The sequence below is a fragment of the Pseudophryne corroboree genome, chromosome 7, assembly GCF_028390025.1.
Source record: "Pseudophryne corroboree isolate aPseCor3 chromosome 7, aPseCor3.hap2, whole genome shotgun sequence".
NCBI lineage: Eukaryota > Metazoa > Chordata > Amphibia > Anura > Myobatrachidae > Pseudophryne > Pseudophryne corroboree.
Genome location: NC_086450.1, coordinates 331589969 through 331604583, shown reverse-complemented (window position 1 = coordinate 331604583; position 14615 = coordinate 331589969). Strand labels below are relative to the sequence as shown.

At 42.7% G+C, this 14615-nt stretch overlaps 1 protein-coding gene across 4 annotated transcripts in view; it reads left to right on the top strand.

The window, feature by feature from the left end:
* SNX29 (sorting nexin 29) overlaps positions 1-14615 on the top strand; it is a 1242095-nt gene that overhangs the window by 845096 nt on the left and 382384 nt on the right. For all 4 annotated transcript variants that reach the window (XM_063934344.1, XM_063934341.1, XM_063934342.1 and 1 more), the window contains one exon: positions 4077-4217. In XM_063934344.1, coding sequence (XP_063790414.1) covers positions 4077-4217 — 141 coding nt within the window. The remainder of the gene's footprint in view (positions 1-4076; positions 4218-14615) is intronic.

The window sequence follows — 14615 nt, the reverse complement described above, 5'->3', positions numbered from 1 at the left end:
CTCTTCCTCTACATGAGGAACTGTTACAGCAAGATCCGGGCATGGATCAAGACTTACCGCGGCTGCGTTTGGCGGAGTGGCGGTCGAGCACCATATTCTAGCCCGAAAGGGTATTCCCAGTGAAGTCATTTCCACACTTCTTCAGGCTAGAAAAGAAGTAAAGGCAAGGCCTTACCACCGTTTTTGGTGTAAATATGTGTCTTGGTGTGAAACCAAGAAGACTTTCAGCTGGGTCGTTCTTCTCCATTCTTTGCAAGCAGGTGTGGATGAGGGCCTAAAAGTTAGGCTCCATTTCAGTGCAGTTTTGGCCTTCTAAAATTTATTTCTTAAAAAAAAAAAAGGAATTGGCCACCTTTCCGTAAGTTCGGACTTTCGTGGAAGGAGTACTGCACATCCAACCTCCATTTGTGCCCCCATTGGCACCGCGGAACCTTGACGTGGTGTCGCATATTCTTGTGTCACACTCATTGGAACCTTTATGAAAAGTTGTCTTAAAATTTCTCTATTGGAAAGTGGTCATGCTATTGGCCTTGGCGTCCGCAAGGTGGGTGTCGGAAGTAACTGCTTTGTCTCACAAGAGCCCCTGTTTGATCTTCCATGTGGATAGAGCGGAATTGAGAACTTGGATAATAATTCTGCCAAGAGTGGTTTTCTGTGTTTCGCAGAAACCAGCCTTTTTTGATGCCTGTGGTTACTTAAGCATTGGCTGATTCAAAGTCTCTCGATGTGGTCAGGGCTTTGAATATTTATGTCACCAATTTGGCTCAGATTGGGGAAACAGAGCCTCTGTTTGTCCGGTATGCTCCCAGCATGATTGGGGTGCCTGCGGCTATGCAGTCTGTTACACGCTGGATCTGTGTTACGATTCGGCATGTTCATTCTACGGCTGGATTGCCGTTACCGAAGTTGGTGGAGACCCATTTTACTAGGAAGATGGGCTCTTCTTGGGCGGATGCCCGAGGAGTCTCGGCAGTTCAACTTTGCCGAGCGGCTACTTGGTCGGGTTCAAACACCTTTGCTAAGCTCTACAAGTTTGATACCCTGGCTGATGGGGACCTTATGTTTGCTCAATTGGTGCTGCAAAGTCGTCCGCACTCTCCCGCCTGGTCTGGAGCTTTGGTATAAACCCCATGGTCCTTACGGAGTCCCCAGCATCCTCTACGGACTAAGAGAAAAGGATTTACCAGTAGGTATTAAAATCCTGTTTTTTCCAACCACTCCCAGAAAACGGTCAGTTGACACACTTCTTCCTGTCAATCTCCTTGCGAATGCCTGTGTGAATGGATTCTTCGCACAAACCCATCGCTGAGCGGCGATCCGCTTTGTACCCTTGCGACGTGCCTGCGCATTACGGTGCATACACATGCGCAGTTTAGACCTGATCGCCCCCTCTACAAAAACACAGCCTAACGATCAGGTCTGCATTAGGCCCGTAGTTAGGCTAGTAGTTTCTTTTTGTGCAAGAAAACCATGAAGTTAATTTTTTGATATGTCTTGTGAAATTAACTTTGCAGTTTTGTCATAATGCTACCTCTATCTATATTTCCATGCAGAGATTATATTTATATAACTGTTATCAACATTTCTTTTCCGCTCACTGCCCCCTTGGTTCCATAAACTCATCTCTGGTGTCACTGAGGTAGATAACATAAACAGTAACGGTTAATTTACCATTATTCATAGTCCAGTCCACCCCTCTATGTGCCCGCTGAGACAGTATTAAAATGGGTGTTCTAATGCCTCTCTGCTCACTAGATATTGTGTCAGGTGACTGTGGTTGCTATGGTAGTCACATAACAGTGTTACAAATTGTTTGTAGCAGCCCCCCCCCAAAACCATAATTTCATGAAAGTGTTCCTTTAGGGGCTGATTCTGAGTCCTACTTATGTATAGGTGTATCTTCTATCTTTGAATGGTTAACATACAGTACTATTTATTTATCAATGCTGACACTTCTGACAACTGACAAAACTAAATCCTAAAACTTTTCATCCAGCACACATGGGTTTTGCATAATCCACCATTGAGTTTCTAAATTAGGCTTCTGCTGCTGAATTTTACTTTTTATTATGCTACAAATCTCTACATGAAGGGGTTTATGTATTCATAGCAAAAAAAATCTTTCTTCTTCCCATAAAAGTACCGTTTTTATGACAGTTGTTTTGGAAAATATTGATTTCAGCATTGCATTGTCATTGTGAAGAAAGAAGACTGATTCTTAAGCCTCGAGGCGTACTGCTCTTATTGACAGACATATAATAGAGTTTAAAAGGGCATGTTATGTACCTTACATTAGCACTAACTTAAAATGTGTTGTTAACTTGATTTAAACGGTGTGGCTAGTAAGCATTAAGGTTGGTAGGCAATAACATTTATCAATTAGAACATAAAATATGGGTATTGACTAACGTGATCAATACTTTAACAGCTTCAGTTGTTGTAGACTCATGTTTTGTAAAAGTCCAAACTATGAGCTGTCTGTAATTTTAATAGGTGCACTTTCCATTTGAGTCCAGAAATGTTACCCATGTGGTTTTACTCTGCTTGTTTAAAGTAAATAGTAACAAATAAAGCAGTGATCGGCAACCTAATATACTTAAAGGGCCACGTGTGGGACCTGCAACCTCCAGAAGGGTTGCACATTACCAATAATGTGAAGAATAAAAATAATGTCCCAAAAATAACCTTGCCACAACTGCTTCACCCAACCCAAAATGCACCCTCATTCACTGGCTTCAAAATTCCACTACTGTATATGTTTCTGAGGCCTGCCATTTTTCCACATTAGCCCCATATGCCCTGAGACACTCATATATCCTTAGAACCCCACATGTACTGTACTCCAAAACATCTCACATGCTCCTCAGGCCTCCCCCTCGTGTCCTTTATAACTCCCAACATGCTACTCACTCCTTCACACAGCCAGACCGCACGGGAAAGAGGGAGACATGTTGTGCAGAATGCACTGCTCTCTCTTTTCCAGCTGCTTCCTTTTAGTTACATTCCCTGCTTTATGATACAGCAAAGAATTTGTCAAAACAAGGGCATCCAGAGCTGGGGACATTAGATAAAGACTCTCGGGCTGCTGGCTGTTGCCCACCACTAAGAAAGAGGAATTCAGTTACCACATTTGGCTGGTGGTCTTGAGACAAACAGTGGTCCTGTGTACAAATAGGTCAAAGTGGGGGAAGAGTAGCCACACCCCCTCTGTAATAAACAAAAAAATCAATGTAAAGTACTACTTGTGGTTCTAGACATTTATTATGGGGTTCTTAGTGATATTTGGGAATATGTTGGCTGGAATTTTTTTTTAGATGAGTAAAATTGGTGGTGAAGTTTCTTTTTTACGAAGGGCCCATCAAGCTCACATTGGATCTACTTTGATCATTGACATTCTTTTTTCAAACAAATGCAGTTAATGTACAGTACATTGTATTGAGCGTGCACACTACTATGTCCAGTTATAATCATAGATGACGAAATGGATGAAAGTACTCATAGATCTACTATGAGTAAGTAAATAGATCATAATAAATAGATTAAAGACCATTCTAACATGTTCAATATTTATTAAGTCTGTGGTATATCAACTGTATCATTAAACTGGCTATTCATTGATTTAGGGTTTGTATAGCAACTGACGGTCTCCGTGTTAACACTTAATGCAGAAGAGTGAGCTCATATGCAGGGTACAATGATAGCATGTACCTTGGTCGGGAGGCTTAAGTCAGGAGATGCAGGTTAATTGAATAGCTCCGGGCACTCATTCTCAGCACTATTCAATATTGCATTTAATTGAATCTTTCCCCCTTGCCAGTTTTGTGGAATTACAGATTGATGACACTAGATACATTAAAATACTGCAGCTTTTTGTATTAAAATTAATTCACAAGAGTTTGGACTGTGTTCAGTTTTATACAAAATACTGAAACTTTTCACTTTGAAGTTATTTGCCTTTAATCTGCTTCCATGGAGAAAAATGCTAAATAAAATCATTTGCATGCTCTGTACGATATTCATCTTTCTATGAAGTCTTATTCACTATAAAACCATTACCCTGCTTGTTTTTCTTTAAGGTTTACATCAGGATTAAAGATGAGGAATGGAACATTTATCGAAGATATGCAGAGTTCCGGAGTTTACATCACAAGTTGCAAAGCAAATATCCTCACATTAGGACCTTCCACTTTCCACCAAAAAAGGCCATTGGGAACAAGGTATTTCCTAAAATTGAAAGGATGCCTGTAACCAAAATAATACCAATGTAACATGAACCTACCGTACTTCACAGCTCTTATGTATATTGCTTTATTTGATTGTAGGGTTCAGTTGTTTAAACCTTGCAGAATGTTAGCTATACAATGCTAAGCAAGTGAAATAATAATAACCCATAGGCAGCAATGATTAGTTTGCTGCCTCACTCACAGCACTAAGACCTTGGGATCAATACCTATGATGCCCTATCAGTGTGGAGTTTGTGAGTTCTCTCTGCGCTTGCCTGGGTTTCCTCCAGATGCTCCAGTTTCCTACCACATCCAAAAACATAGAGATAGATTAATTGGGTCCTGACACAAAAGAAATCTTAAATTATATTTGTGTATACATGGGGTAGGGAATATAAAATGTAATCTACAGTAGGGAAGGGCTGTAAGCTTCCCTGGGACAGGTTCTGCAATGAATGACTAAATGTTTTCTGTAAAACATTGTGGAATATGCGTGCACTATATAAATACCTGTTGATAAATATATATAAACACATATATACATGCAAAACATAGGCCCAAAAAATTGCTTTTAATATGTAAAACTGGATAAACACAGTATACTTACCAAAACTAGACCTTTTAGAATTTGCAAAGTTTAACCAGCAGATTACAGGCAAGAAGCGAAGATTAAACAATATATAATATCTGACATTTCCATTGTAGAAAACTTGGATTTTTTTTCTGCAAATAAAAGTAATTATCTTTCCACAGTCAATCAGTAGAGAGGTGCTTGTGGTTTCTAAACAAAATACTTAATTTGTCTCTTACTTGTAAATATATAAAATAACAATAGTTTCAGAGGAGCGCATATCCTTAAAATACTGCTCACAGAACAAAAGAAATAGAACTGTGCATTTGTTCACACAAACAAAACTAGAAGAGGTGCAGTCACTGTTGTAGAGCCGCATGGCACTGTGTACTTTATTAATCTGTACAGATGTAACGACGTTCGTCTATCCTCCGTGTGGCATGTAGTGCGAAAAACTAGTTGCATTACGATTACCTGCGCGTTGTCGCATTGTGGCTTATTCAGTCGCAATGTGACGAATAAAGTCTCCGGCGTGTGCAGTGGCGTATCTATAATGGGTGCAGTGTGTTCGGTGCACACGGGCCTCTGGGGTTTAGGGGGGCCCACACCACATACCCTGCACCAATTTTTGAAATACTCACTTCTCTGGAGTCCCCCGCCGGCGATAGCATCTCCCCTCAAATCTTTGGTAAAATGGTGCTGCAACCATTTTCCCAGGAGATCTGCGCATGCGCAGTAAGAAAATCTTTGGGAAAATAGCCACTGCGCTATTTCCCTGGAGATTTGCACATGCGCAATAGAGCCTGTGCAACCTCTAGTGCTCAGACTCTGTTACGCTGACGGGTGCCGGCTGCAGAGGAGGGGGCCCTGACATAGGAGGTTGGACACGGGTATCCTCCTCGGTTAAGATGCCCGTGGGTGGGTGCAATACTGGTGTTCGTCCAACAGGTGTAGCTTTTCAAAACCACCATTGCGCATGTGTGAAGTCTCCATTGTAAAGTGAAACAATGCTTGTAGTTTAAGAACTACTTTTTTTAGATGCTTTTTTATTTCCATCTCAAATGCACCGAACACTATAAAGTAGTATGTTATATTATGGTGGGTATACCTTACCACGATAACAGTTGTTTTATTACACTGCAAATGTTGCTGTGCTTGTGCTGGGGCATTCATGATCACTCATTTTATACTGTATATTTTACATTAAAAATCTCAGGTTTTTTGTACACCATCACTTGTGCTGTGTTCTCGGACCTTGCAATTTTGCTTATGTCTGGGGCACTCATGATCACTCACAGTAACTACAGTAACAATATAAGCCCAGAAAAAAAAAAAATTGAGCCGATTGCGTGTATCTATGCCCCACTAAAAATTATACGGAACTGTACACAGCTTTTTTCTAATTTTCCCAAAACAAGTTCTGTCATGCTTAGTACACAGACTCAGACATTCACACAGATCTACCAATCAGTTTAGAAAAAAGCTGTGGTTGCTTCTTTTTACACAGATATACAATACCAGTGTGTCTTTTCAAGTTACGAGAGTCAGACTCAGGCATGAACACAGATATTGTTAGGCACGGCTGCTCTTGCCGGCGCCCGACCGTTGCTGAGCAACGGTCACGGGCGCCGCGCTGTTCCCCCGCACGGCGCCTAGCAATGCCAGGACGCCGTGCGCGCTGAGCCGCCGGGTCCCTGGCAACGCCAGGACGCCGTGCGCGCCGTGCCGCCGGGTCCATTGCAACGGGGACACCACAGGCGGACCGCGTTCCCCGTTGCCATGTAAATCATAATTAACACCTGTCTAACTCTGAGTCGTGCAGCAAGGCAGCTGCACGACATCACTAATTAGGTTCTCTGCAGCTTTTGGAGGGCTCCCTGTTATATTCTGTCTCAGTGCATTTCACAGACGCTGGTGATAGCTTCCTGTGAGCTGTTCCTGCTCTGGAGAAAATTCCCTGTCCAGTGTTCTGTAGTACAGTCATCTTGTTCCGGTGGTCCTGACTCCTGGTGTCGGAAGCCAATACTTGTACTTCTCCCTGCCTTCCTGACGGTTGTCACCTGCGTCAGAGATCCGAAGATTCCGGTTCGCTTACGGTTGTTCCCGGTGCTGTGAGTAGCGGCCTTCAGCCGCACCTTGTGGCCTTGGCCGTGAATTCCTTTTATTCTTGTTTATGCGAAGGTGTTCCGCCATAGCTGTCCTACCTGGTATACAGCGGTGCCGTGTAGGGTTTGGATAGTGTACCTTGGTTTCCTTTTCCTTTGGCGGCCGTGCCGCACATACCTTTAGTTTGTAGTTCAGTAGTAGCCCCTAGCTCAGTTTTGTGTTTAGTTAGAGGTCTCCTTGTTATCTTCCCGTCTCCGTTTACGCCTTGTCTCACACTAAGACCGGGGAGCATCAGGGTTGGGCAGACCTAATCCGCCCTTCAAACGCAGCTGCCGTGGACCCAAGAGCACATAGTCTCGCAGGCGTAGACGGACCACGCGGGTGAAACAACGGAGTTAGGTTGCTAGGGATTATTATTATACCTTGTCACTATTTCAGCATCAAGTTCTTGTGCTCGGGACTTACCACTCAATATCTTTCGTTCGGAGCACAAAGAACGTAACAGATATATCAATCAGTTGCACTTCCAATGAGTAACATCTGTATGTCACTGCAGGTGTCAGTCACCTGTCTCCATGGCTTTCTTGGCATAGTGGTATCACCAATGATTCTTATGCCCGTTAGTTAGGGTTCAATTCCCGCAAAGGACAAGATGTTTAGAAAAACAATTAAGAATACTTTTTTTGTTATCAATTTTATCCTTGATATACTAATGTATGTTATACATTGCAAGTTTAATTTTATTACACACTGCGACTTGTACAGTACACATTGTTCAACAAGCGTTGACCATTAATTTCTGCAGTGTGCTCACACGATGCTAACATGCCTTACAAATGAATGCTGGGCCCCAGGATTGCTGTATAAAGTGATCACACACTGTAACTAAGAATGACAAAATGACAACACAGAGAAAGATCTGCTTGCATTGAACTGCGTCTCCGATGCACACAACCAGCATACCTTATATGCATTGCTATGCGAATAGGATGCACAAGCTGATTAAAATTATACGTGGCCTGACTATTTTGTGTGTGAGAGTGTGGCTGTATCTGCATCCGAAATGGAACTTTACAGTGATTTCCAGGAAAACACGAAATGCTACATTACAGTGATTTCCAGGAAAACAATTCCGAAAAGCGTCCCGATGGGTGGTGAGGTTAGGTTTAGGCTGCGGGAGGAGGGTTAGGCTTAGGCTGCGGGCCAGGGGGGTTAGGTTTAGGCACCATCAGGGAGTGTTGGGGTTAGGCTTTGAGGGGAAGGGGGTGGTTAGGTTTAGGCTGCTACATAGGAGGGTTAGGTTTAGGGGGCCATTGTGGGAAGGTATACATACCTTCCCCTGTCGGGATTATGATCATCGGGATGTCGTGGTCCCTTCCGGGATGCAAGGTCCCATTTCCCGTTGCCAGCATTACAATCCCAACTCGGCATAATAATCCAATTGATGGTCAAAGCGAGATCTGATATTTGCAGCCTGTCCCTTATGCCATAATGAAAAGCATTTGATTGACAGCTAAGTAATTGCCAGGAGACATAGCAGTACAATTTCCAACTCTGGTGAATTAAATAATTTACCTACGGTATAAATACGAGCGTAAAACATATTCCTTATTGGCCACGATTATCCAACTGCAGCATTCCATGTTATCAACATCTGTACCAAAGTGTGGGACTGTCAGCCTAGGGCTGCATAACAGCCCTGCTTCCCCCCTCTCACAGCCCCTGGGTATGGCATTGGCTATAGTTTTGGTAAGCAGTGGAGAGACAGGTCACAGCTCTTAAAGCTGAAGGTATGATATAATGCTATTTAGTACAATATACCGTATATACTCGAGTATAAGTCGACCCGAATATAAGCCGAGGCACCTAATTTTACCACAAAAAACTGGGAAAAATTACTGACTCTAGTATAAGCCTAGGGTGGGAAATACACGGTGCCAGGGGTTTTCATGCTCAGGGTGTCATGCTCGTTGCCAGGGATTTCATGCGGTAGGTGTTATGCTTGTTGCCAGGGTGTAATGTTTGTTTCTAGGGTTGTGCCCCCAGTGCCACATATACCCCCAGTGACAGATATCTCCCCACAGTGCCAGATAAAAACATGCCCCCGTTGCTTTGCCCCCAGTAGTTATGCCCCTTCTTTGCCCCCAGTAGTTGTGCCCCCTCTTTCATTGCCCCCAGTAGTTATGCCCTCTCTTTCATTGCCCCCAGTAGTTATGCCCTCTCTTTCATTGCCCCCAGTAGTTATGCCCTCTCTTTCATTGCCCCCAGTAGTTATGACCCCTCTTTCTTTGCCCCAGTAGTTGTGGTGCCCCCTTTCTTTGCTCCTAGTAGTTGTTGTGCCCCCTTTCTTTGCCCCCAGTAGTTGTTGTGCCCCCTTTCTTTGCCCCCTGTTACTGTGCCCCAGTTGCAGCTTACAAACACACAAACATACACTAAAACAATACTTACCACTGCCCCGCTCCTGCTTCCCGACCGCTTCTTCTGCTGCTGCGCTGCTCCGCTCCGTCTGTCCACCCGCTCCGTCTGGCCGCCGCTTCATCTGTCCACCCGCTCCGTCTGGTCGCCGCTCCGTCTGGCCGCCCGCGCCGGCGCCCGCTTCCCGGCACCCGATCATCTCTATGGGAGAGACGTCATGACGTCTCTCCCATAGCAACGCCGCACAGACACTAGAGGTCAATAATGACCTCTAGTGTCTGTCCCTGGAGCCGGCTGCAGCGGACGCCCACACAGCCCACGGCGTCTGCTGCAGCCGTTGACTCGAGTATAAGCCGAGGGGGGCCTTTTCAGCATAGAAAAATGTGCTGAAAAGGTCGGCTTATACTCGAGTATATACGGTAATTATTATCCAGATATGCCATACATTACAATTATCGTACATGGTAATATAGTCGGTGAGGTTAAAAAAAGACTAGTAGTCCATCGAGTTCAACCTGAATTATATTGCATTCCCTATTCTATTTAGGTTAAAAGGCTATATCCTCGTATATCTTTTTCCCTTAGAAATTTGTCTAACCCATTTTTAAACGCATTGAATGAGTCCGCCATTACAACTTTCTCTGGCAGTGTATTCCATATGGGAGGCGGTCGTTAGGTCGACAAGCATTAGGTCGACATACATTGGGTCGACCACTGAAGGTCAACATACATTAGGTTGACATGTTCACTAGATCGACATGGTCATTAGGTTGACATGCAAAAAGGTCGACATGAGCTTTTCGTGATTTTTTCCATTTTTTTCACCTTTTTCATACTTAACGATCCACGTGGACTACAATTGGGAACGGTAACCTGTGCTGAGCGCAGCGGAGCAAGGCACCTTGCTCGAAGCATGGCGAGTGAAGCGGTGCACTATTTGGGGTTCCCCGTCACTTTACGAAGAAAACGACACCAAAAACAGTAAAAAAAAACTCATGTCGACCTTTTCCATGTCGACCTAACGACCATGTCGACTTAATGCATGTCGACCTTCAGTGGTAGACCCAATGTATGTTGACCTAATGCATGTCGACCTAATGAACCACACCCTTCCATATTCGTATTGCCCTCACAGTGAAGAATCCCTTCCTGTGCTGAGTATGAAATTTCCTCTCCTCAAGCCTTACCGGGTGTCCGCGCGTTTTGTGTAGAGGTCCCTTAGTAAACAACTCACATGATAGCTCCGCATATTGCCAATTGATATATTTGTAATATGGTAATCATATCTCCTCTTAGTCATCTCATTTCTAGTGTAAACATATCTAATCTAGAAAGCCTCTCCTCATAGTCCAGTGTCTCCAACCCCTTAATCAATTTGGGAGCTCGCCTCTGAACCTTTTCAAGTTCTAAAATGTCTCTTTTATAGTGTGGGGCCCTGAACTGTACACAATACTAAAGATGCGGCCTTACCAATGATTTGTACAGTGGCAGGATTACGCTCGCATCCCTTGTCTCAATTCCCCTTTTCATGCATGCTAACACCTTATTTGCTTTTGTTGCTGCACTTTGACATTGTGTGTGGCCACTAAATCTACTATCAATGAACACCCCCAAATCCTTTTCTAATACAGTTTCTCCTATTTTCCCCCCATTTTATTGGTAGGTTGCATGTTTATTCTTAGTCCCAAAGTGCATAACTTTACATTTTTCCACATTAAACCTCATCCACCATTTCTTTGCCCAAACTTCCAGTTTAAATAAATCACTCTGAAGAGACTCCATATCACCATCTGACTTGATTACCCTAAATATTTTAGTATCGTCTGCAAAAATTGATACTGTGCTTTCTAGTCCTTCTCCTAAATCATTAATAAATATATTAAATAATAGTGGCCCCAGCACAGAACCCTGCGGTATTCCACTAATTACTTTACCCCAAGGGGGAAAACATCTCATTAATCACCACTCGCTGTTCCCTGTTATCAAGCCAATTACTCACCCATGTACAAATAGTGTCTGCTATACCGAGCTCCCTTAATTTGAAAATCAGCCTCCTGTGAGGTACTGTGCCGAAAGCTTTTGCAAAATCCAGATAAACCACATCTATTGCATTACCCTTGTCTAGATTATCACTTACTATCTCATAGAAGCTAATCAAATTAGTTTGGCATGACCTATTTCTCACAAAACCATACTGGTTCTTATTAATAGCATGGGAGTTCTCCAAGTAATCCTGTATGCTGTCCCTTAGTATACTTTCCAATAGTTTCCCCACTGTTGATGTCAGACTAACCGGTCTATAGTTACCAGGATAAAGTTTAATACCCTTTTTAATTATTGGGACTACATCCTCTATACACCAGTCCTTTAGTACCATTCCTGATCTAAGTGACTCAGTGAAAATCAGATACAGCGGCCTTGCTATTTCAGCATTTAGCTCCATCAGATCCCTAGGATGTAGGCCATCTGGACCAGGAGATTTATTAGTCTTGATTTTTTTTAATTGTTCACGGACTACTTCCTCAGACAGATAAATATTATGCAATGGGCTTTCATCAATACTATTGTTATTGTTACTCACTAATCCCACAACCTGGTCCTCTCTAATAAACACTGATGAGGAAAAAAATGTCAATATTTCAACTTTTTCATTATCGTCATTTATCAGGAATCCCAGCTCGCTTTTTAATGGTCCTGTATTCTCTTTTTTTTTTTTTTTTTTTTTTGCCTCTTACCATTTATGTACTTAAAGAAGTTTTTAGGGTTAGTTTTACACTCCTTGTCGATTTGCTTTTCATTTTCTATTTAGCTGCTCTGAATTTCCTTTTGCATTTTTTGTTACATTCCTTGTAGTACTGGAATGACTCCGCCTTCCCGTCTGATTTGAAAGCTTTGAATGCCCGCCTCTTTTTATCCATTTCTCCCTTAACTTTTTTGTTTAACCACATTGGTTTGAATTTAATAGTCTTATTTTTACAGCCCAAGGGGATGCACTTATGGGTATATTTGTCAAGCATAGTTTTAAAAACATCCCACATTTCGGCCGTGTTTTTTCCCTGAAACAAAGTTCGCCAATCTATGTCCTTTAGTGCATTTTTCAGCATGTTAAAATTAGCTTTTTAAAAGTTAAGAGTCTTAGTTGTACCCTTAGAGTGCTGCTTTTGAATGCTAATGTCGAATGTGTTCATATTACGATCACTGTTACCCAAGGTCTCGCCTACTGCAGTATTCGCTATTATCTCCACGTTGTTAGTTAGTACCAGGTCCAGTCTAGTCCCTAATCTGGCTTGTTCCTCAACTATTTTTGACAAGTTTGTTTTATGGTAGAGGAACCCTTTAAGAGCTGTAAGAATGTATTTATTAAGGCAGATTACAGCTGTACAGCAACTGCATGGCTAGAAAACACAGTTTTGGAAAGGCTGCATAGATTGAGTTGTCCCTATGACCATTTTATTATTCTTTTGGATGAGTAAGAGTTAATTGCTCCTTTATAGCCTCACTTTGGCTGCTGTCCATAGCACACCGAGAAATGGTGCCCACTTTACATCATCTTGAAGGAAGTAATGAAAATAATAGGCTAAAAGGTGGGAGTAATGGTTTTCTGAATGTAGAGTTGGAACTCAGACTAGTTTTATAATTTATTGTACACTTTATCTTTGTTATGAAGTGTGCATAGATGTAAATATTTCTTTGTCTTTTAGCATACATGCCATGTCAAAGTGTGACTGCATATTTCAGGTTTAGCATGTCTTGGGGTGGTTTCTATAGCACCAATAGGTAAATTTCTCTACATTTAACAAGAATATTTACTGGAAATCAGTCATAATATGGAGAGAGATATTTTTGTTGACTTCCTTTGTACATAACAAGAACTACAGGAAGAAACATTGAAAAAGTGTGATAACGTAGGCACAGTTTATATTTAAGTGCAGAGGTGTAGCCAGAACATTGTGGGCCACATAGCAACATTTTGAAGGGGCCCCCATCCCAATGCTTCTAGAGCAGAGATTTTCAACCTTTTACAACTTGCGGCACACTGAACAAGATTTAAATTTGCCAAGGCTCACTCAAATATAATAGTGATGCATGGTGCAGTTGCGTGTCCTAGGATGTCATGTCGCAGCTTCTCCATAGGTAACGCCTGAGCCACATCTGAAAAAGCCAGAAGAGCCCAACACTGCCAGGGCCCAAATTAGAACTAGCTCTGCAACCACTAAACCCACCAGTATTGATCATTCCAGGGCCTCAGTAGCAGCAAAACACTGAGGGGCCTGGCTCTGCTTCTATGGCGGCACACCTGGAGACTGCTCAAGGCACACTAGTGTGCCACGGCACAGTGGTTGAAAAACACTGTTCTAGAGAGACACTTATCTGCAGCAGTTGTTCATTTTATGCCCTATAATAGTGCCCTAGCCCTAGTTCATTTTCTGAACCATAGTAGAGCCTTATTTAATGTTATGCCCCATAGTAGTGCTCTAGTTTCTTTTATGAATCGCAGTAGTACTTAATTTCACCCTATGTCACATTTCAGAGCTGCCAGTACACATTATGCCGCACAGTACCCCCAATTCACATTATGATATATAGTGCTCCCCATTCATATTGTGCCTCATTACAGTGCCCCGGTTCATAGTATATAACATTAAAATGCCCTCCAGTTCATTTTATACCACACTACAGTGAGCAGGTTCAGGGGCATACCTAGATATATTGTAGGCCCCAAGGAAAAAGTTTGAAAGGACCCCTACCTACCACCCAATAGCGAGAAATGATATAACACTAAGTTCCCTAAGATTCGGAGCTCTATGATAAACAAACTTAGGTTCCGATGGAATAACAGACTTTATTAGTTTTAGATTCTGAAATATTCTCTAGAATAGTGTATCGATGAATAACTGATCTCTAGCAGAGAGAATATTTTAGAATCTAAAACTAATGATATGTCAGAAGAACCTTTTCTCTAACGTCCTAAGTGGATGCTGGGGACTCCGTAAGGACCATGGGGAATAGCGGCTCCGCAGGAGACTGGGCACATCTAAAGAAAGCTTTAGGACTATCTGGTGTGCACTGGCCCCTCCCCCTATGACCCTCCTCCAAGCCTCAGTTAGATCTTTGTGCCCGAACGAGAAGGGTGCACACTAGGGGCTCTCCTGAGCTTCTTAGTGAAAGTTTTTTATTTTCAGTGAGACCTGCTGGCAACAGGCTCACTGCATCGAGGGACTAAGGGGAGAAGAAGCGAACTCACCTGCGTGCAGAGTGGATTGGGCTTCTTAGGCTACTGGACATTAGCTCCAGAGGGA